Source organism: Ips typographus, linkage group LG16 (genome assembly GCF_016097725.1).
Source record: "Ips typographus isolate SLU linkage group LG16, UJ_Ityp_2.0, whole genome shotgun sequence".
Lineage (NCBI taxonomy): Eukaryota > Metazoa > Arthropoda > Insecta > Coleoptera > Curculionidae > Ips > Ips typographus.
Window position 1 is genome coordinate 5,621,299 of NC_138437.1, and position 23,832 is coordinate 5,645,130.

Sequence of the window (23,832 nt, forward strand, 5' to 3'; positions counted from 1 at the left end):
TAAGAAGGATAATTTTATTGTATACAGTGTGTCCCAAATTGCTGCTATATGTATCTCGAAAACGGTAAGAGCTTCAGAGTCGGTTAAATGGGGAAAGTTTTAGAGAATTTTATGTGAAACTTATTTCCGGTTTCCAAATTAAATTATCTTTCCCCATTTAACCGACTCTGTAGCTCTTACGGTTACAGAGATCCCAATACATGTAGAACCAATTTGGGACACACGTATACAAGGTGGGGCTTATGAGAACCTACCCTTAAGATTAATTAGCATTTTTAATGTGGCTTTAAACTACTACAGATACTTGACTAGAAAGTTTTTGGATCTGTCTTGCGCACTACATTATTTGTGGCTAAATCACACTATATATTCGGCTTTTTATACAATTTTTATTAATTATTTAACCATTGGAATACTTCAACATTTGCCCCACATTCCAGGTTTTCTCTTGATTATCATATGCAAATAGCTCAATAGGACTGGGAGGACAGTGTTATATGAAATTTGTTAAATGGGTCGGGAACAATTTTGATAAACATCAAATGAATTATATCAATAATAATTATTCAACAAGTAAATTAATACATTTTAAGTAGGTCAAAAATACATCAAACAGAAAGAACAGAAAAAAAATATTTAAAAATAAGTATTGCAATTATGGAAAAACATAAATGCGTATAATTAAGATATCTGGGACTATCTTTAATGGCGTACAGTCAGCAAAATTATTGTGTACTTATACATTCGCGCATTTACGCATCACTAAAAATATATTCAGGTAGGTTATGGAAAATTCGCCGTTATTTTAGTACACTTTTGAAGATTAAAGGTTAAATTCGTTATAAATTATCACCTCTGATAACCTTTTTGTCATTTACTTTTTAATTCTTTATGTTTAAGCGTTATTATAAAAGCAAGTGTACGTGTAGGTATTAATTAGTTTTGTAAGTGCGCAAGTAATTATACATATATCAACTACCGATTGTGCGAATATCAGTCAACAGCTAAACAAATAACTAACTTTTATTGTTTGACTGTGTGTTTAATCCATTTAGATTTACGATTTTTTAAGTACTATTAAGCAACAACGCCATAATACAGTTTGTAAAAGTGTCATATTTTTGAGGAGAACTTGAAACAAAGCACGTTATTTACGTACTTAAATCTGTAAATAAATCGGAGGTCGTTTGAGCAAACGTTGGCTCTAAAACAATAACTGTTTACTGTGTAAGATAGAGCGATGGTTTCTAAGTTCTTTACTAACACTTCAAAGTCGTCTACATATCTTTTTGGACAAAAATAGTTCGACATCATGGTGAATGAATCTAGGTTTACCAATACAAAGAAGTTTAGGTTGCTTTTATTCCTGATCAGCATGACTCTTTAATTTGCTCATTCTGGCTTTTTTCTATACCTTGGAAAGCGTGGAAGTTATTCCATAATTTGGCATTCGTTTTTTTTTATCATTTCTTCCACTTCTTGCTTATCAGTTGTGTGTTTTCATTTCTTTCATTCTACAGTTCTCTCTCCCATTCGTGTTTTTCTCATTGTAGACAATTTCCTTTAGTCTATACTAAGTTAGTGAGAGTGCAGAGAGCTAAAGCATTCAATGCATGAGGTTTGAATCTGTTTATCCTTGCTCGTTTAATTAACAGAAATCCGTTTTTGAATGTTTTGCTGTTTTGATGCTATAATTGCACTCATCTAATACCTCCTTAATGACAAGGACTTATTGTACGTATACTTTTTCCGCATATAATCGTCTAATTTCTGCTTGGCAAGCGCAGTACATTAATCACAGGAGGTCTTCGCTAGTGGTTGCTTCATGATCATGGCAGTACCATTTTTTTTGAATATCCTTCACAGCATTGGAGGGAGAGTAGAGAGTATATTGAGGTTGATGTTGATCCAGAAGTACTTTGCCTTTAGTTATAGCTGCTGGATTTTTTATTTAAAATCTTCGAGTTAATTAAACGTTTGAACCTCGCTTACTTCATCCGGTCGATTCAAGTCAAAACCTTTAGAACAAACAATTTTGACATGTTTGTTTATATTATGAAAAGGTGCTGCGACCTTTCTAATAAACACCGGAACAAAAATCGCTTTTGCAGCGGATAAAAAAATTCAATGCTGCAAATGCTATAAATATTTCATACTTAAAAGTTTTCTACATCAACAACGAATTGATATCCTTTAGAAAATAAAATTCCAACCGTGTAACCTCGTGGTAGCCGCGTTGAAGTATTTTTTAACCGTATTACCTTGAGCAACTCGCTTCCTTCATCTTCTCGTAGAAAGAACGACTCGAGTGCATTTTCAGCTTTGACTTACTTGGATGCATTTATTTCCTGATTGCGTCACAGTCGGATAAATAAGCATCTCTCCTTGTTTCATGTTTTTTACAAGTGTTATTTGTAAGCTTGACTATTACACCAGTTCCTTTTTAAGATTAAATTATGTCTATATTTGTTATTCAATCAGCTCGATGACTCTCCAGTCCGGGTTTCATTGATCTTGGATGTGTATTACTAATCTACCACTAATAGAGACCACCAGAAGATGGTGTTTATCAGTGGAATTGAGAATCAACTCATCAAAAACCACAGTGGTACCTTTCACCAAAAGAACAAGACTTGAGAAATATCCGCCTCAACGACGAAAACTTAGAATGGCGGCAAGAGGTTAAGTATCTAAAACTTACCCTAGACTCAAAACTTATCTGGAACCCCCACGTAGAAAAGATTGCCAGCAAGGCAAGGTCATCACTGATGGTGTGCCATGATAGTGAGACCTATGACCACATACGGCGCAGTAGTGTGGCACAGAAAAACCGAACTTGCCACAACAAGGAAAACATAAGAGAATGTGAGAGTCTTTGCATAACGGGATCAATGAGATCAACCCCCACGGCAGCATTAATTCTCGACCTCACACCGCTCCACATCATGGTGAGAAGAAGTGCTTGGGGAACACATCTCAGGTTGGATAAGGCCGGATTTAAAAGGAGAGCACACAGTGCAAGGGACTCACTGCCTACTGGCAGTGCACATCTCGCCGATCTCCCAACCGACGAAATCATCAGGAAGTTTAGTTTCGAAAAACAATTTCGAACGGAACTGAGCACCAAGAGAGATTGGAGCAGAGAATCCATTCAAACATTGGGAACAAATTCCATAATATAGTATACGGACGGACCTAAAACTCCCGAGGGGACTGGAGCAGGAGTCTACGGGCCTCGCACCAAATACTCCGAACCCATGGGCCAGTTCCCTAGCATTTTTCAAGCGGAAATTCACGCCATAGAAAGGTGTATTCAGTTTAACCTCGACAGGAAGGAAGCAAGGAAGGAGGAACTGATCGGGCCAGAACCATTCTGCTGCCTTGGAAAAGCATATGTCCAGGAAGCACTTAGTAAAGCTGAAGAAGAACTGAGAGCAACGCAGTGGCAAAGACTGCCAGGACTGATGCAGGCCAAAGATCTCCTCGGCAATTTTAACCGAGCAAGATCGAAGACACTGATTAACCTCAGCAAAATTAGTCTCAAAGCATTAACGGGGTTTCTAACGGGTCATTGTCGACTCAGAGAACACCTAAGGAAGCTAGGCCTAGAAGAGGACAGTACCTGCAGGTTTTGCGGAGAAGAACCAGAAAGGCTGGACGCCACAGAAGATTAACACACTGGGATTACCCCAGCTGGCTGTGGAAGAAATACCGCGAACAGACCAACTCAAGATCCTGAAATTCCTAAAGGAACTAAATCTTGAGGGGCTGCTATGAACAAGGAAACCTTGAGATAGCAGAAGAAGATGGGGTACAGAAATCTAATCAGGTCGCAGTACATCTGTCACCATCCACACCTACCATTACCATTAATCTATTGTGCTTGATAAGTGTCAGAAATTAATTAGTGAAAAGTTAGAATCAAATCCTAGAGTGCCTCTGAAGGGCCAAATAATTTGAAATATATTATTGCCAGATATTTTCTGGCAATTGTCTAATGGGGTAACGCAAATATAGCTTTAAGTAAAATTAACAAATTTTAGCTGTAACACTGAGAGTGAGGATGGATGTAGGGAGAATGGCCAAAAAGGCTTTTATTAACACCTACTAACATTTTTACTGAATCAAGCAAATGAACTCAATAATCTTTATTTGAAATATAAATATTTGATTTGATACAGTTACATACAATTAATTTAATTCTTGCAAAAATTGGATTGGTACAGAGCGGCATTTGGTAACCCTGTACATTAAAATACAATAATTGTAAGCGCAGATGCTTTTGGCATAAGTAAAAGTAAAAAAACAATAATGAAACCAAATTGAATAATAAACTTAAATTGAACTATCTCTAAAATACTAAAAAATCTTATAAATCTAATATTAATTACAATAAGAGTGAACCTGAAAAAACAAATTCATTGTATCACACTCGGATGCCTTAAGGGCCCATTTACAAATTACATGTTCAATCCTAGTGAGAAATTTACAGTTAACAAAATAAACGTATAACATTAAACTGACATTAATTTTAGTTTAAATATATTTTTTTTTAGTGTTATGTCCTCAAATATCGGTTTTATTTTACAATAGTACACCTAGGTAGGTATGTTTTTTTTTTGTACAGTCAACCTTACAATTTGATATAGCTATCTCCCTCGAAGGCGGTAACATACGCTATGTACACATCAGGATTATATTAGAGGATGATATATATAAACAAATTAACACATCAGTCTTACACAACATTAAAAGATAACTTAAGCAAAGCCAAAACCTTCCGAACATTCGTGGATAGCTTTCAGCAGATAGGCCTTCAATTTGTCGTACGTTTCATATACCGGTAAATCTAATTGGTTGAAACTACAAAAATAGAATGTCAGTTATTCAAGTAACTTACACAATTCTGTGAAAAAAACTTTGACTAAATAAAAAATATGACTTACCAAGTATGGGCGGACGGTAAGCGATCAGTAGACCGATCATCCCTGTGAATTTGGAACTTTTGAACACCATTCATGCCTTCGAGGGCGCCGAAACCTTGTAAAGGCACTTTCGAAGTACCTGTGACAAATTGAAGGAACTTTGCTCGATCGGCTTGATCGAATGCCCTTAAAGCTCTCCAGAACCATTGAATCTGCAAAAAATAAGCTCATTTTAAAGATAAATCAAATTAAGTGTTGAACATTTACCTGAAGAGAATTTGATTGATATTTGTGATATTCAGTGTTGCCTTTCAGATCATCAATATCGATGTTGGGAAGTCCCGAGATTAGTAACTCGAGTTCTTGTTCGTTAAATATGGAAATTAAACGCATTGGAATAATGTCGTAAAACCCTTCCAAGAACGCGGTAAGCCTTAAAAATGAGCAGGAAATAGAAACTTAAAAAAGCGCTAATCAAAAAACACTTACTGTTGTTTTATGGCTCCAGTCATCTTCATTTGACAAACTAATCGCACATATTCCATTTTGTTATCTTCCGTTACAGGAATGTGCCTTCCGTTGGGTATCAAGTCTCTAGTCTCAGTAACTCCAAATTCGCTAATTTCAGTGCTAAAAGTCAAATCCAACCCCAGATTGTTTATATTATTTTCCATTAGATAGACTAGGCCTCTATAAAAGCTATAGTCTTCACTCTCCATATCAGTGTATTTAACGGGAATTCCCAGTATGTGTTTGTAGAATGATCTGGTAAAGTAACATTCTAGCAATTTATTGTCGTAAATGGCTTTCGCTGCAAAAAACCAAATTGTTAACACACGTGGATTTCAATTTTAATAGTCTGCAAGACTTACCAATCACTCGCCCCACGAACTTGTAATAACACAGATGATTAGAATTGTAATGACTGGCCGAGTTTATCATGTAAGTCACTCGATCTCCGGGTGAAACCGTAAACAAGGCATACATGGGATTGAAAATATCTCTGGATATGATCACGTACCATTCCCTTAATAAACCACCAGCGTCTTGACCTTCTTCCTCTGCAAATAAACAATAAATTATCAGAAGACAGAAATTTTATTTTTCGGAAAATTAAAAACAAACTTTGTTAAGCAACCTGTATTGCCAGTAAACTGAAAAATGTTCTATTTCTAGAGAGCATTTTCCCAACTACAACTTAGGACACTTTGAACTAAAGGCACCTTTTCTATTACATATGAACTGAACGAGATTATTAATATTGATTTTTAGACGTTTGTTGACAGTTTCCTTAAATTTTTTCCCGCTGTAATTTTAATTTATTGATTTAGTTTTTATTTTGTGTAGTTGTACTTCTAATTTTTATATTTTCGGTAACCGAAAATGCTTAAGTATTACAGTAAGTTCCACTGCTACTTCGCCTGGCACAGAGAGTACTTAATTGCAATAACAAATACTATGCCTTAAATTTAAATAATTTTTACCTTCAAAAACAATATAGAATCTGTTCTTCCATTCTTCTGGTGGCCTTCTAAAGAGCTCCCTAAACGAATCTTCAAAAACGTTGTTCCGTCTCACGTGAACGGCAGTCTCCTCCCGACGTATTCCATGATCCATTCGTTCCAATTCAGTTCGGAAGTACCGTCTTTTAATGTCAAAGTCGAGTATTCTAGTATGATCCACTAGCACAGCAAAAGGCCCGTCTGCTAAATGAGCGGAGCTCTGCCTCAGAATTTGGTTAAGTACAGTTCGGTGTTTCTCCGCGAACGCTAAGAACTTCTGCTGTTCCGGAGTAATTTGCCGGTTAGTATCTGAATGTCGGTGATCGAAGTCAAAGCTGGATCGCGATGCTTCTTCTTGAGCCTAAAGCCAAATATTAATATCAAACTATAATACAATAAACAAAAATATTACCGCAGGAGGCTCTTCTCCGGCTGTAGGAGCAGCAGCAGGTTCGGACTCGGACTGTGCATCACCACTGGTTGAGCTGGAACTTTCCGTATTTTCATTTCCAATTTCTCCTGGAGGACTTGGAGTTCCGATTTCATCAAAACCGAAAAGAAACGTTGCTTGTTGAGGCGAATGAACTAAAAAGAATGCCTCTACAGCAGGTTGTAGGACTAAAACTGCATGGTGATCACGGGCATGTTCCAGTTCCAAAAGACACAAACTGAGTGTGTTCCATAAATTTTCTATTGGTTTCAAATGTTCATTCAAAGCAGTAAGCTCAACGGATATATTGTTTCTCTTAACCGTGTTTATAAATGCGTTCCTAATTTGAACGATCAGTCTTAACACTCGCAAAAAGTAACTTTGGCTGGATCCTTTACAGGTCAAAGGCCTCATTGAAGGAAGTTGAAGTTCACAACTCGCCTTAACTTTGCTGGAAGCCGTTACTATAATTTGCTCGTTAGTAAACCTATTGAAGATCACGCCTTTAGAGGTGGAAGGTCCGCTCTCTTTTTCTCTTTCCTCTTTTTCCTCCAACATTTGCAAAAATTCTTCCAAATCTGCATGCATACTTTTTATTTGCTCTTCCACGACACGCCCAATTTCAACAACTCCAGCCAATAAAAGATTCATTATCATGAAGCCCGTTTCGAGGGAGGCACTTGAAATATTCATAAGAAGACTGGTCAAAAATTCCAAACCTTCCTCAGAGCAACACTTCTTAGATATAACTTTGACAGCTAAAGTCAAACCGTAAATTGAACTGTCCTCACCCTGCTCAATCGTAGGTTGAAATACACTTCCTTTTTTTAGGCGTAGAGGTTTAATCAACTCAGGCATTCCAGAGGTAGTCACAGAAAGCAATTTGAGCAAGCTATCTGTAAAGTAAACATTCTGGTTCACAATTTGGGATCCCAACATATTCATTAATCTTCCAAACACAGTGTTATTGAAATATATATTATCGTTGTCTGAATTAGTAGAAGTAATGACAGCTTTTGCAATGCTTTTTCCTTTTTTAGCACCGGCGGAATCGAGTTTCAGCAATGTGTCCCAAAAGTCTGGTTGTCCGGCAGGACTCACTTTCACTGGAGTAAGTGGACTCCTATCAACACTGTCGTCTCTAAACACTTTAATAGGCAAAATACATGTTGGAAATGCTTTAGCCAAAGCAGTAAATATGTCTAATGCATTTCTGCAAACTACAGGCGCGGCTTGCGGATGGATTCCAATGGCTTGATAACCGCTACATCTTTTGCCAACGGATTTATTTACACTGAACACATAGGCAGCACAACCAAGAGCTGCTTCCATTCTAATAGTCAACCAATTACCTCCCACATTTACGTGTCTAAGATCTGTTTGGAGTTTGCTGGTCAGTGGACCTGCGCGAGGTCCTTTTCTTGATGATTCCCTCATAATATCTTCAACTCGAGCTCTCACGCTTTTATTTACAATAGTCAACAATGCGTTTATAATCCAATCTCTAGTTGGAGCGTGATAACACAAATTCCTAATCACCCTATGCAGACGTAGTTTATTAAGATGAGGGTCGTCCGTGAAGAGTAAAATCAACAAACAAGCTATGCCCTCATGATCTAAAAGCTGTCTTCCACGTATTCTCATCTGTAAGTTACGCTACTTGTCAAATGTAATTAAATTGTATTTTCAAAATTTAAATTATTTACCAAATTTGTAGTTCCTCTAGCAGAAGAGGTATTAGACATGAAATCCCGGCTCCACTGGCTCCAACCACCTCTTTGAAATGTAATAGGGCGGCCTTGTCCCTGTCGGTCAACTCGACTTCGCCTGATTAACGTTGGCAGGCTGCTTTGTAGGAACCGTTCTTGGGCAAGTTGTCTATTTCTTGCATACCAGTCACGTCTTAAGTTTTGGGCTTCAGCCGCTAATTCCGGTGGTAGTGCCGACATTTGCGAATCTTCCATATCCGACAAGATCTATTTTGTTTTAGTAATAAAAATAATCTGTTACTACATGTAAACAAGTGAAAAAACTGGAAAAATATTAAGATTTCATTATTTGTCAAAATAGACTAATAAAGTTTTAACATACAAACATAAAAGAAACAAGGAATACATTTAATTTTTTATGAAGTAAAGAAAATATAGAGCATAGAAGTCCAAAATTATGTGTAGTTATAAGCAGTTTTTTAACCAATGAAATACTGTACCAAATAATTTACTGTAATCAACTTTATGAAAAACATTATAACATTTTTAGTACTTACCATAGTGCGCAGTGATGGCTGCAGGGTTTGGAAAAAAGCATGCGCGTCCACTGGTTCATTTGGAGGAGCTCTGGCAGCGGCTTGCCTTTGTTGTTCTAGTCTTTGTTGAGTTAAAACCTCCTCTTGTAGTGCCGGAGGCAATGCAGCTAAGAACTCGGGGCTGACTTCTTGAGCGGCTTCGGCTGAAGTGGAGGCTTCTTTTCAACGCAACAACAATAAGAATTAAGAAATATATTTGAAAATACTTCAAGAATGACTAACCTTCTTCAGTATTGCTGCTAGTAGTGGCAGTTTCTGCTGCGCGAGCAGCAAGTCTTTGTTGACGGCTTAATATTCTGTGTTGTTCCAGTACTTCTCTTCGAATTTCTGGAGGTAAAGCTTCTAGGAAAGATGGGTCTACTCCCTCTGGTATTTCTTCATCGTCTGGGGCTGAGCTAGGGCCGGCGGCAGTAGGTGGGGCTGAAGGTTCCACATTTACTACAGGAGTTTCTATCAAATCTCTAGGCTCCGGTTCCACTGTGCACACAAGACATTTCATTATATATTATGTACCTAAGAAAGTTCAAAATACTCACCTAGAATAACACTAGAACCCCCTTCGCTTTCAGGACGTGACTCATCTGCCTGGCTTTGAGGCTCAGAGGAACTACTGCTGGAAGTTCCTTCAGTCGGGACTCGATCTCTATCTCTGGTAGCTGTGTACTCTTCTATATGCTGATTAATAGCTTCTTCAAAAATAGCTTGAAGCGAAGCGGGACTACCGTGCAATCTAGGCGTTGTCGTAACGTGAGGGTAAATTGGGGACATATTCGGTGGGAAGATGTCGCTCATGCTGTAATCAAAAATTATTAGAGAAGGAGAAATTTTGTTTGGTTGATAATCCCAAAACATTTCTGTTAATAAAATTCTGCACCTATTTGTTTTGTTCGAAGAAACAGATATTGTTCACTTTATTGTTAAAAGAGAAACAAGATTTTAAATTGTGTAGTGTGGAGTAAACTGACATGTTACATTAACAGCAAAAATAACTTGGCAATCTGCCAGACTGTGAGGTACTGGGTGTGGTTAAAATATAGTCCAAAGAAATTTTGACTCATTTCTTTTTATAATAGCAATTAGTTGATCTGGTTGTATTAGTAGTAATTTGAAATGGTCATCATTTATTTCTGGCTACAAATAACATTTTTAGTTTACCCTCATATATATGCAAAGCAGCAAAAAACACGTACTTATTTACATAAAAAAACTGCACAGAACAAATAATTAAAAGCTTTCCAAAAGTAAGTTTTTCACATAAAAAGGTTATTGATTCTTAACTAAAAGAAAAACGTATTTTGATGATCTAATCAATATATTGCAGGTGCAATCAAAAATAATTGACCAGAAGCTCTTTACGGCCATGAGCGAGTATCTTCCAACATAATTGATAACATTGACCTGAGAAGTAAACTATATTAAGTCCATTTTATTTATAATCTATGAGATTTTTACAACTGTTGCTAAAATATCTAATCAAAAACTCTAGATTAACAGAAAATTGGACTTGTTTACTTCTACAGAACAAAGATACAAACGAGCTGTTAAATCTCACCTATTTTCAGAATCTGCTCTACTATTGCTGTCTTCTGTTCTCTCAGTGGATACACCACTGCTAGTGTGTGTCTGTACAAGTGCTGAAGCTTGACCAAGCTGTAAAACTGGTTGAGAACTAGAACTGCCCGCTGCTCTGAAAGTCATTTGCAAAGGAGAGACGACCATTTCATTTTGAGTTGATGGCTGACTAGCGTTCGAATTACTTGAAGCGTTAGAAGGTTCGACAGGGACTCCGTCAATGTCTGTTTTAAGTAATACAAAAAAAAGCGTGAAAAGTCAAAAAAAAATACACAATAAACATTACCTTCCCTATTCCGTTCTACAAAGATATCGTCAACATCAGCTCTGGAATCTTGCCTATCTTCGGAGTTCTCATCTGCGTCTGTAATAACGTTGATTACAAATACTCATAGTGTAGCAAAAATAAAGTTACCTCTGTTGGAAGAGCTGTCTCCCGAGTTAGAATCGCTGGGATAGTTAATGACGTACGTTCTACTTCTGCAAGGCACGCCCATGACCACTATAGGGTCTCTTCCTGGAGATGGATTTCCCACTATGCGGACTGGAATTGTTTCATCAGTTTGTTCTCTCCTCTCCGTTCGATCTAAACCACGCACATTACTAACATGTTTCTAAGTTATAAACAATCACCCAACCTTGACTGTTTGGATCGTTTTCACCGTCCGAATAATTAACAACATAAGCATCGTTAGCCTCATATCCGTCATCGGGAAGTTCTGGAAGTTCCCACTTATCGTTTTTATTCTCACCACTGGCTTCAGACGAACCAGCAGCAGCAAACTTGCGCTTCCTAGCTTTCTCTTCGTCGGCCCGAACCTGCTTGACGTTCAATTCATCATTTCTATATTTAAGCAGCGAAGGCATCAGCTGGTTGCAAATCCAAGAAGTACAATCAAATACTGATTCCAAATCAAGCAGCTTAGATTCCATATTCCACCAATGAACTACTGGCGGGACGTGGCTGAGTGTGGCTGCTAGACTGGGACCAAAAAGATACCCTGATTGGTCTACAAAGTCAATTTGTTCTTCGTTAGGCGGAATAATTCCAAAGTTATCCATTATGACAACTCTGGCTTGTTCGCGCGTAGCGTCTGTAGGGGCCGCAAGAATGTTGTTGGCTGTCATCATGTTAGCCATTGCATGCGGATCGTGGGTACCCAATAACCTATAATAAATAATGTCAATTCTTCTTCACAAACGATTGATAAAAATTACCTTTGCAATATTACAGGAGGATTGGCATTTCTCGGATTAAACAAATACTGGTATCGCCTTGGTCGATTAGTGCGCTGATTTCTCGTTATAGAGTTCTGGGTGCTATCTGGCCCAGTCCGTTGTAGTAATAGTGGATGAATAATGGCTAAAATGTTGATCTCATAAAATAACAGTCAATACTATTTGCAAACTACAAACCATGATCGCCCGAATTATCGTCTAACATAGGAACTGCATAACCATTCTCATTCCATCTGACCATCCTGGGTAGTGGTGTCTCATTTTCTCCTTCATAGTGAATCATTAACACATCTTCCTCGTGATCCACTCTGAATACCCGGGAAGTTCTGAATTGACTATCTATACCCAAAATAAAATCATTAAATAACTCAAATTTATTCAATCAACATTACCTCTTATCTGGCCTGAATGCACAAAATAATAACGACATTCATTAATAAATCTAGGCAAGTGAAATGAGAAACTTACCTCTACCTCCTCGATCATTATTATCATCCTCATCTTCGTAATTATTATCATCATTGTCGTCATTGTCTTCCATATTAACATCTACTCCGTCATCGTCATCATTATTTCCATCATCATCGTTGTCATCAGATGGATTTGAATCCGATTCTCCAGAGTCAGTGCTCATTAGCTCTTCAGTAGGATCCCTTTCTGGGTCATAACTCTCATCGTCGATATCCATAGTGCTGCGTATCGCTTCTGCAGTACCATCTAGAATTTGCTCCATGATCTCCTCCAACCTATCGCGATCGCGTTGTCCTTCACCGCCTTCGTTCCTCTCGGTTGCTGCTTCTGATTGAGCATCTTCTGCGTTCTCAGTATCTTCTTCTTCCAGTATTCGAGTCGGTTCAGATTGTGGATTTGCACTGGCTGACAATTCTTCGGTATCGGTTCCAACAGACTAAAACACGACATTTAATGTATTCTACCTATTCTTGCACAAAATAAAGACAAAAACTAAACCTCAACGTGTTATTAGAAAACTGAAAAAATACACTACAAACATACCTTTCGTCCTTTCGCAACTGCAGTAGTTGGACCAGGTTGATTGATGGTCCGCGAAAGAGATTCTAGCGGTTTCAAAGCAGCGTTAGCAGTAAAAGGAGTATGCGGCGAAGACAGATCCAAAGAATGCATAATTTTGGCTAAATCGCTAACTAATCCTCGTCGAATCATCAACTAGAATATTATATCCGGGTTATAATAAATGTAAACTTTTTCTACAAACTCACCTTTATGATGTTATTAACGAGAGGAGCACTATTAACTCCCCTAGGTGGTATAGGACAATTGTCGATCATCGTTGAAATTATTCCACATATTTGCTGAACATGATTATGTTTTTCTGAACTTTCTGACAATGCTAACGCACGACCTAGTGCCGCTTTGACTTCATTAACGAGGATCATTTGAGCTTCTGGGGAATGGTTAGCGGATGCCAAAGAAGCTATCAGAATTCGGCACATAGTCGAACAATCAGAGTCTGATATATTTTCAGTTTCAGGGAGAATTTTGTCAAAAATAAATGCCAATGCCGTAGTATCTTCAATAATACATTCAACGCGATCGGCTTGGTATGTGTACTCCGTTATAAGTTTAGCTATTGGACCATAAGACACTACCGCATCTGCAAGAATTTTTAGTACAACAGACTTGGAGAGCATGGGACTCACAACTTCATCATCTTTTTCTTCTTGAGTACCAGATGTTCCAGACGTTCCTGGTTTAGACTGAGACCCAGAGCTCTTTTTTGACTTGGAAGGTTTGGCTTTATCGGCGTCCCCTTGACCCTCTTCTCCACCGTCTTTCGACGCTGGCTTATCTGATAGGGGCATTACAAGAGCATCTAATAAATCGTACACCACTTGAATTGAAACAGGATCTTCTAGAGGTGGCGCTTTGGGTTTTGTCATCGGTATTGCTCTCAAAGGAAAAGCCGAATCAAAAGTATCACCCGGCTTAGCAGCCGTAATGTCCACTCTAAGAATGTTCTTTGAAACTGTGAAGAAAACTTCAGGTGCTCGAGTGATAGCGGCTCCTAATTGCCGGGATAGGTAAATTAACTCCCTGTAGGGGGGCGGAAGTGCTCTTTGGACCCTTCCTCGTAAAACTTTCTCCATGGCGTAAGTTAAAATGTTCGGTTCTTCTAACGCGTGTCTAATTATAATAGTAGCTAGCACACCAAAACCTCCAAAATCGGCAATGCGCTTCATAGTTAGTAAACGGGTGATTCCTCCGGCATTCACAAACTCTTTAGCCATTTCATAATCTCTTGTAAACCTCACACAAACTTGCAAAATTGCATGGAGAAGCTCTCGAGTCAATGTTTGTTGATGTAACAACCTTGCACAACATTTGACAATTATTTTAATTTGACGCTTGGATAGTGGTGGTACAGGAATACAACGGTTTCTTTCTTTACGAGTGAGCTCTGCGAATAACGGACTTTGAGGAACTTCAGCATCAAGTGTAACGCAAGGATGAGTAATTGTTAAAAGTGTCATGGCTATGGGTCTATTATTTCCAGTTTCTTCATTCATTTGAAGCATGTTAGGGAAAGTTATGGTGTATCGTTTCCTTCCACAGGTAACTCTAACAGTTTGTTCACCAGACCAGTAAGCTTCGTTTATAATTCTGTTATTAGCAGGGGTGTAATCAGTCCATCTTCCTGTGACTAAATCATACCATCGCCAGACTCTGCTGGTACTCATGTGCATCTTGTATTTGCGGTCGGTACGATTGGCCACTTTAGAGTAAGAATCAAGGAAAATGAAACCTGCAGGTAGCCAATGGGGTTCGGCAATATTCGGAGTTTCTTTCGCCAAGTGACTCATGCATAGTTGGGATCGAGCTATTAATTTTATGATCAAGTTCATTAAACGAGTTCCGTATGTGGCCATACAGGGTAGCTTCATTTCGTAATAAGATGCTACTTCGTAGAACAATATAAATAAATGTAAATAATAACCTAGAACTTTTGCATCCTCTGTATTAGTCAATGCCTCATAGATCGACTTAGGATCTGTTCTCGATCTTGAAGAAACATTCAGTTCATTAGCAAGTAGGTAAATCTTTTTGACAAAAGTTTCCAGTAAGTTATCTCTAAAAGTTTTACCATTTCTCTTCATTATAGTGACCAATAGTTCGCATATCTTGTAAGTCAAATCGGGCAACTTTTGCATGGCATCCAAACCCATTTCTAGAGCGTTTTCTGTAAATTTATCTAATATAACTCGCATTTCTTCCAAAGTTGCGTGCGGATTGTCTGGGGTGTTATTGCTACCCAAGGAAATGGCTATAGCTTGCATTACTTGATCGTCTTCGGAAACTTCCACCTCCATATTGGAATTAGAGGCTCTGGAATTAGGAGGATTTGACAGCAAATAGTCGGTGGCTTGCTCAAGATTATTAGAGTGAAGCAAAGCTTCTAAAGCGTGCTCTCGCGTAAATCCCATATCGATTAAGTGACGTAAATTATCATCACTATCTCTGTTAGCAGCTTGTGCGGTACTGGAAGCTGCTTGATCACTTCTAGCATCATCCTGTTTCAACTTATCACGAATCACTTTTTCGCCGGCAAAAATATGTTTCAAAATAACTAGAATAGCTTCTGAAATTCTAGGTCCGTACGCGGTAATGGGAATGTGCTTCCACAGTTTCTCTATACTGTCGAATGCCAGTCGGTGAACTTGAATTAAGTATTTAACGGCGTCAAAATTATAGGCTGCGTTCGGTCTATTTGAAATTATGTGTGGACTTTCTAAAATCGTTTTGGGATTAACCATTTTCTCAAGCAAATTCAACCAAGCGTCTAAGAAACCCAACGTTCCCTCGGGTAACGATGCAATGTCAGTTGGACCGTCAGAATGGCGTCCCAATGCCCACTTAAAACATTTGAAAAAAGTAGCCTGGCCACCCATGCTGACAAATTTTTTCAACATCAAGTAGTAAGGGTATCGACGTTCATCAAATAACATAGGACTTGTAAATCCTACGCTACATACTAAGAAGGTAAGACGACATTTTTTGTTGGGCGAAGGTGGGAGAGAGTCGCTGTCTAATCCTTTAGCTAGTAAGGCGTTTAAGGCCAACGCCACCTAAAATTAATAATGACAGGCTTTATTATAAGCCTAGTGCCGCAAAATTCATTCACAGAAATTCGGTCAGGTTTTTAAAAGAGAAGAAAAACTTAAACTTGACTTGAAAAATAAGTAATTTTTCTGTAAACTACCAATTGACATTAAAACACCCTTTTATTGTTTTCATTTTTTTTTGTAAATATTAAAATGAAAACTTAAAGGTCTGTTTGAAAGAACACGACTATTTGAATGTGCCACTAGTATTTTGTGGAAGGAAAAAGGGTGCAATATCAAGTGTTAATTGTATTAAATTATCTATCTCATCAAATAACCTCATAATAAAATAAAAACGCTTTTTCGTTTTATAGGGATAAATCTATTTTTTCTAAGGTGAAATCAAAAAACTTACCTTTTTGGCATGGACGGAAGGAGGCGGCGTGGCAGCACTGTTTTGACCTCTACGTTGTCGAGCTGGAGATCCAACGCAAAGCTTCACTAACAGCCCAAATAATTCAGCAAGGGCGCGTCCTAATCTGGATGAGGCTCCTAATAAAGGTTTGATGAATTTTAAGTTCCTATCAGACTTTGTTAACTCCTGTGCATCAAGGTCGATATGCGGGTGACTGTTGCAAAGCATGTCTATAGTAGAAGGCGGGCTGGATGTTTCTGTTCCCGTACTATGACTGGCTTCACACTATTAAACAAAGCAACTTAAAAAACTTACAAAAATTAACACATTAAACATGAGACATACCCGTTCGAAAAATATGTTAAGCCTTTCAATGTTCTCTCTTGTAAAATCACATTCGCCTGGTATTAAATCTTCACTGCAGTACGCTAATAAGAGCGTGCTTTCCCATACTAATGCTGTGTATAGTTCTGCTAATCCTATTAAAAAAAAACAAAATTGTTACAATTAAAAATAAACAAATTGTATTGTTTCTCGTGTTTCATTCATTTGAGAATAATTAACATATAAAAAAATGAGTATCAATATATTTTCCAAACGTCAAATCATACCTTTAAGAACTTTGATTCCTTCTTTTTTGCCCCAGTGTTGCAAAGACAAACTACGTATTTCGGTTTGTCCGGTTCGGCAAACATGCACAAACATTAGTACGTAGCCGTGAGCTGCTCCCATAGCGTGTAAAAGCGGAGTTCCTTTCGCAGAATTGAAGGCGACAGAAGGATCTGGCGTGCGAGCCAACTCGGCCAATAATCGCGATCCTCCCATAAATCTTGGTTCTTCAGAAGGAGAGCATAGGGGTTTCAGTCGATCTAAAACTTCGCTTAGTTGCTGCAAGCCTTCTTGAAAAATAAATGGTTCGTGGGCGAGGTTCAAAATGCTTTTGCACACGGTAGCGACTGCTTGAGCTGTATTGGTGACTGGACAATCGGCCGGTAAGTTTGGCAGTCCCAATAAACGAAGCAGAGGTTTTAGGCCACCCTGTAAGACACAAAAAGTTTTGTTACATAAATATCATCACCATAGATGAGTAGAACAAACTGACTTTTTGCACAAATTCTCTGCAATGATCATCAGTTGAGTTGTTACTTAAAATAGCGTCGATAAACTTCATAGTGTTAAGGACGTAGTCGATCAGAGCTATTGGTTGGCGCTCATTTCCGACAGGCACTGGATTATTCTGTTGAGATGTAGAGCCGTTTTCAGATTGAACCTGCGCGTTAGCATTTTGCGAACTAGTTGAAGTTTCTTCCTCTTCCTCCTCCTCTTCATCTGAAGATCCTTCGGTGGTAGTTGTTCGACCCGGTGTAGTGGTTACTGTTTCGACTCGAGTGTGTGGCCTCCAGCACACATATTTTGGATCGCTTCCAATAAACACCAATTCTTCCAACAAGCTGATTATGGCGATGGTGGCGTCTTGTCTTAGGCTGGGTTGATGACGCATCAGTTCATCCATTGCACTACCTAAATTACATGCGGTGTCTGCTTGCGGTTCGGAACTCCGCCTTCTGCGCATAGCTGGTAGGTAAGCTGGAGAGACCAAAATGTAGAAGAGTCTTTCGAACGGTTTGTGTTTGGCAAATGCTTCTAAACCTCGAGCATTCAAGCACAGAGCACTGAATACGTTTGGCAAAGAGCCTAGTACTTCTCTGGTGCAAGGAACCTATTTAACATTTTTTTTTTAATAATTACAATTTCCTCATGCATAGCATTAAATCATACCTCCTTGACGAGTAAAGCGTGCATTACGATGCTAGTCAAACCATTATCTTGCAATGCGGACAGTAAAGCTGGTTCCTGATAAACATAGACTGTGACAACATCTGTTGCTAATAAAAATAACGAAGGTCCATAATATTCCGCATTGGCAATTATGTTCTTTAAAGCGTTGGGTAAAGGTCCTTCCATTAAGTGACGAATGCTTTCTGCGAAAGCTGAGTCTTGAAAAGCTTTTTTCAAAAAGTTTAATAGGGACTTAAGAAGAGCCGCTCTTTGAGGTAAACAAGTTTTTCCTGCATTTTCGTTAACGGCCTCCAATTCGACAACTGGCAGATCTTCATTGGCCGGTTGGGCAGGCGATTCTTCGAAATTTTGTTCTACTTGGTTGGTTTTAACAGAATATAACTGTTCAGATTTACAAAAACCCACTTCTAAGTCCAATCTATTAATAAAGCTATTCAATCCCCCGTGCGCTTGAAATGCCTGCATGTCAATGTTGGTGATTAAGTCGATAACTCTGACGGCTCGAGTAACAAACTAGAATATTATTTAACATATACATACCGTTATTTTTAAATTTACAACTCTTACCGTAATGTGATCCAATTCGTAACCGTGCCAGTTAATAACCTGGAGTAGAGATTCCATCATTCCGCACGACACCAAAGCTTCACCGCCTACATCATAACTGGCCAAATGATATAAGAATGAAAATAATGCTGTCGTGAGACTGACTGGAAATTTAATTTGATCAGGCTCTTCTTCCACATCAGTGCAAGCAGGAAATGAAGAATCGTCGTCTGAGTTTTCAATTGATGATGTTCCAGGCTCCAATAATGTCTTAGATGATCCAGATTTGTCCAGTGAATTAGTACTTTTCAAGTCGCTCTGTACAACTTCCTGTGTCGTACTAGTTAGGGACGTTATGCAGTTTCTCACTAATGTTGGCAAAAAACCGTGATATTGACTGGCTCCAGTTACGTCTATTATGCTGTTTAACCTCGCACCCGCTCTTCTACTATAACCAAATAAAATAATTGACATCAATGCCCTACTGACTTGTATAAAATGATCTTACTTAGGAAATTGGGTATTTCTATCCAGATGAATAATAGCAGTTAAAGTTCGCAAAGCTGCACATCGTATGTCGGTTACATGAGGATACTGAAGCTGTACAACCTCAACTAACTCTTCCAAAAGTCCTGAGTAAAGTAAATTTGACGGAGAATCCTGTATAGCATTTGAATAAACCAGCACTGAAAGTGCTTGCAACCTGGCCTGCACGCACTTCAGACGTTTCTCATAATTAGAAAAGTTGATAGCTAGTCTCACATGAGTAAATAACCACACCTAATAAAACTCACATTAAATCAAAATTTCATTAAAAAATAACAGAAACCAACCTCTTTCTCTACAGGTATCGAATACATGCTCATAAGAGACTTCATAATCGAAGCCGGAGTTTTATTAATTTTATCCACATGTTCAATGTGAATAATGCAAATATTGGATTTTCCAACTTGTTGTGTCTTAGATTTTATTTCATCTTTATGAAATTCTACGTGTAATGTCGTGGCGCTTGCTGGCATGGTCTTATGGGGTTTGCAGCAGTGAGCTAGACCAAAACCATTTTCCTTTCCACCCCAATTCTATAGTAGAAACAAAGTGTGGCATAATTACTGAATCTTAAAACTTCTTTAATCCCATACCTCTGCTAAATATTGCAATCTAGATAAAAGACATTCTTTCTCCTCAGTCTTGAGACGAGTAATAAAATTACTGCGTTTTGAAAACATATACAACAAATTCAGAACTTCTAAAACAACACTCATATCACTGGATGACAACAAGACCAGCAAATGCTCCATTGAATTGTATAGATGTCGAGAAAATGAGTGTTCTATTAGTAAACTTGTAAATCTAAGAATGGAGATCAGTAGCAATTTATCCTGAAAAAAAAACTCGAATAAATGTCAATCTAAAAACAACAGTAAAAGGTTTTCCTTATTTTTCTTCATAAGCGCGAAACTTGTAAAAGTATTATATGTATGAAGATTTTAATTGTTTGTTGCTATCAATTATCTTTAAGTAAATAAAAAATACCTCTATCCGCATAGAGAGTAGTTTATCTCTTAATTTGAGAAATTATATAAAATTATTTAAAGTCGCTTTTCAGGTAACACTTAAGAAATAGATATGCTGTAATATTCTGGTATTAATACTATGGTGTGCCAGCCAGGATGAATGATATCGATCAATATTCAAAAAAGAATACATAGGAAAGTTTTAAAAATTCGTAACGATATACTTCGACGTATGATATGAGCGGTTGTTCCGGTTATAACACACAGTGATTCATGGTCATACAAAGACAAAATCATACAATTGGCACTCAAAAAATTACTTTTCTTTCTTTACATAAATTACATAATTTGGCAATAGATTCATGTACAGCATCAAAAAGTAACTAAATTTTTTTTGGGATCTTAGAAGAAGATTGCTACTGACATGTTTCCAGGTAAAGTTAATAAATTATCTGACCAAGTTTAACATTGTGTTTACCAAGACTTTATACTAAATAACTGTAGCAAATTAATTTTTTTCCTAGAATTGTTTCAGCAATATGAAGATCATTGAATACGCTTTTCAACTACATACCACACCAACATTATGATGCCTTTGATAAGAAATAAATTGCACCTGGCAATTAGCCACAACAAATGGAATGTTTTGATTTATGCTGTTAGAATGACCCCGAACTGAACAAATAATTGCAGTCTAGCCATCTATTCCGACAATTTATAAGTAAACACTCCATCCTCAGTAATATTTTTTTAGTAAAAATATAATGATTCTTTAGGCACAAATAAAAACAAATCTGATATGATTCAAATTATACATTATTATAAACACAGACTCTCCATTGGAAGTTGCTCATAAAACACAACATAAAATTCTATTAGTGTTGGAACAATTTAATCAGTTAAGTCTTATCAATAATTGCAGCAAATATTGTTATTATTGGTTGGAAACCCAGGATAAAGCCTTCAACAGAATGTTATGTATGGCTTTTATCACACAAGTATTAAATAAGTATATATGTGTGTTGACCATTTCAAAAAATGAAAGTATCAGAGCTCAAACAATGCCAGAAATATATTACATTGGTATCTATATAAAATTATGACAAAATCTTGATTACTAGTTGGTTTTAAATTACACTAGAGCTTCTACTCAGCAGCTCTATGATTGGTATTCTGTTTAACTAATAAACTTAACTAAATAACTTAACAGCAAATGTCCACTTAAGTATCCTAGATTTATTGAAACTGTAGGTGGTGGCAATGATTTGTAACAGCTTCTTAGGAAAGATAAGGCTTTAAATAGTGCATATTTTGGGGGAACTGGACATCATGAATTATCAATACTATAAAAGGTACATATTAAGTATTACTTGTACTTCCACATGTTTATATAACTGAGTAAAAGAATTACAACAACACATAAAAATTGTAGATATTTGTGAGCTTGACAAGATATTAATCTTATACTGATTTTGCAGTTTAAGTTGTAATCAAGGTTTTGAAGAGTTCTTTAAACATTAGCTTTAGAGAAAGGTGGCCATTACAAAAATGATTAATTAATTATTAAATCAGATGTAATAAATATTAAAGTACATATAAAATTATCTTTTTGTTGTTCTTCTTAAACTGTCTCTCTCAACTTAACTGACTTTGTAGCTCTGCCACCTAGTAGCTCCCTAGGCACTTTTTTGTCAACTCAGTTATTAATAAAAATTCAATTTTAAAAAATTTGTTATCCCAATAAAAATGGCTTTAATCATCCCATTCTACAAAAAAATAACTTTTTCAATTTTATTTTGAAATACATTCTACCAAAATTTAACATACACTGTAATAAAAAAAAATCACATCCATACCAGAAAAAAATATATACTTTATTGTACTTTTAGTTAAGGCTCAATTGCCAAGAACTTTTACCAATATTGATAAAAAAAGGCATCAACTTAAAAAAATCACCCTGAAACCATTTTAAAATGAAGCAAAACAAGTCATAATACATATTTATTTGTTCCACAAAATTATAAATTTACTTACCTTCTCTCCATAGTTTTCACATCTTAAAGCCCATTTATTGCCTATACTGGCTTCAGCAGCAGAGCCCAAGATTTTATCAAATATGTCCAGAACAGGTGCCCAGTGAAGTAATTCACACTTGCCGTAGGTCCATGAAGTAATAGCTGATAACTCATCAAGTAGTTCAGAATAAGAACATTGTTGAAGCCGTTCTATAAGTTGGATGCACTCAGTTGGGATGTCTGTAGTGCTCTTGCGAGCCCGTGACCTATCAATCTTCATTTTGAGGCCTTTTTACTTCCACATCCTTTAATAACTACAAACAAAATTACTACATCACATACAAACACATGTTTATATACATAAATCAAAAAAGTATCTCACATTAATATAATGAATGCTCTATGACTTTGCAGTACACAATTAGACAATGATAAACACTACAGAAACTGTAGACTGTTGTGTCTTCTATTTACTAATGTGTATATACATACATACACATTGAGATAAGGTAGGCATTACTCAGGTCCTAAACAATGAGCTTATTAATGGAAAAAAATTATGGTTTGCGGACCACTTGTATTTTTAGAAACAAATCGCATTAGAATATTTGAAAATATCCAGAATATATGGCATTAGTAAAAAAATTGCACAATTTGATATGTGGGCTCCATCAATCGGCCATATTGAAATGGAATGACAACACAAAAAATGTTCATTATCAATCTTATTTTTCAAAAGTTAAAGCTAAAGACTTAAAACGAATTTTAAACATATTAATTCAAATACCTTTCTTTAAGTCATGCTGAATCCTGAGCTATATGGTAACAATGTGGCTTTTTTTCGTTTACGAACAATGGTGATCGTCTATTGGAACCACCGCGGGATATCTGATGTTTATGTAACTGCAAAAACACTTTTCTTCTTCACTATATTCCTAACAAATCCAGTAAGGTACTGTGAATATGAATACCCAAACGCTCAAACTACATCACAAATAACTCCAAATTTCAATGTTTTTTTTTTCCTTAAATTTTGATGGACAAAAAAATACTTAAAATGACGTTAAATTAGACAGTTCCAGAATATGACTGTCAAAGTTGTCACACTTCACTCACTTCACGAGACTGTGGATTGTGTTTGAGGTTTTATATAGTAAAAACGAGTAAAATGCCCGATCAAATGATAAAATAACCGTATAAAAATAAAACAATTTTTTTTCTAAAATCAGGCACAGCTATATTCTGCCATTTTTACTGTAAGAGCACTACAACTACAACCAGTAAAATCGTTAAAAATGCTGTAACAGGATTGACACCACGTGGTTCGTTGTAAATAAGCTGCCAAACGACCACATGACCGCACCTCATACTCTCATACAGAGTCTTGGCCTTGGAACTCTTCGTCTTTTCATCAGGTTTGCCAATTGTACCAAACTTGATTGACGTAAACTCAACAAATTTCTCGACATGATCTCGGTGTCTCTCTCGCA

General features: G+C 37.1%; 1 protein-coding gene across 5 annotated transcripts; it reads right to left on the reverse strand.

Annotated features, from left to right (window-relative positions):
• Nucleotides 1–4,133: 4,133 nt before the first annotated feature.
• HUWE1 (HECT, UBA and WWE domain containing E3 ubiquitin protein ligase 1) lies at nt 4,134–23,398 on the reverse strand. Of its 5 annotated transcripts, none has more exons than XM_081994183.1 (32): nt 23,130–23,398; nt 22,362–22,656; nt 19,953–20,192; nt 19,647–19,892; nt 19,322–19,593; nt 18,835–19,258; nt 18,247–18,780; nt 17,570–18,187; nt 17,079–17,505; nt 16,813–16,946; nt 16,468–16,752; nt 13,212–16,076; nt 12,988–13,158; nt 12,442–12,880; nt 12,366–12,377; nt 12,151–12,312; nt 11,953–12,097; nt 11,373–11,902; nt 11,150–11,320; nt 11,021–11,098; nt 10,715–10,958; nt 9,699–9,955; nt 9,385–9,639; nt 9,124–9,320; nt 8,564–8,833; nt 6,840–8,501; nt 6,410–6,788; nt 5,798–5,986; nt 5,415–5,736; nt 5,193–5,358; nt 4,947–5,137; nt 4,134–4,863 (listed from the first exon to the last, which is right to left on the reverse strand). In XM_081994183.1, exons 2-32 carry the CDS (start codon nt 22,620–22,622, stop codon nt 4,761–4,763), a joined length of 12,249 nt encoding a protein of 4,082 aa, XP_081850309.1. In that variant the 5' UTR covers nt 22,623–22,656; nt 23,130–23,398; the 3' UTR covers nt 4,134–4,760. The 5 variants fall into 5 exon arrangements, with proteins under 5 accessions (XP_081850309.1, XP_081850306.1, XP_081850305.1 ...); XM_081994180.1 differs by having other exon boundaries at nt 6,840–8,513; XM_081994179.1 differs by having other exon boundaries at nt 6,840–8,513; nt 18,835–19,261.
• Between the last annotated feature and the right edge of the window lie 434 nt (nt 23,399–23,832).

Coding starts and splice junctions, on each gene's coding strand:
- HUWE1 (XM_081994179.1), bottom strand. CDS start 22,622: ATGAAGATTGATAGGTCACGGGCTCGCAAGAGCACTACAGACATCCCA. Junction 11,903..11,952: donor CCTCCTGTAATATTGCAAAG/GTAATTTTTATC, acceptor TATTTATTATAG/GTTATTGGGTACCCACGATC. Junction 9,640..9,698: donor GGGTTCTAGTGTTATTCTAG/GTGAGTATTTTG, acceptor TTGTGTGCACAG/TGGAACCGGAGCCTAGAGAT.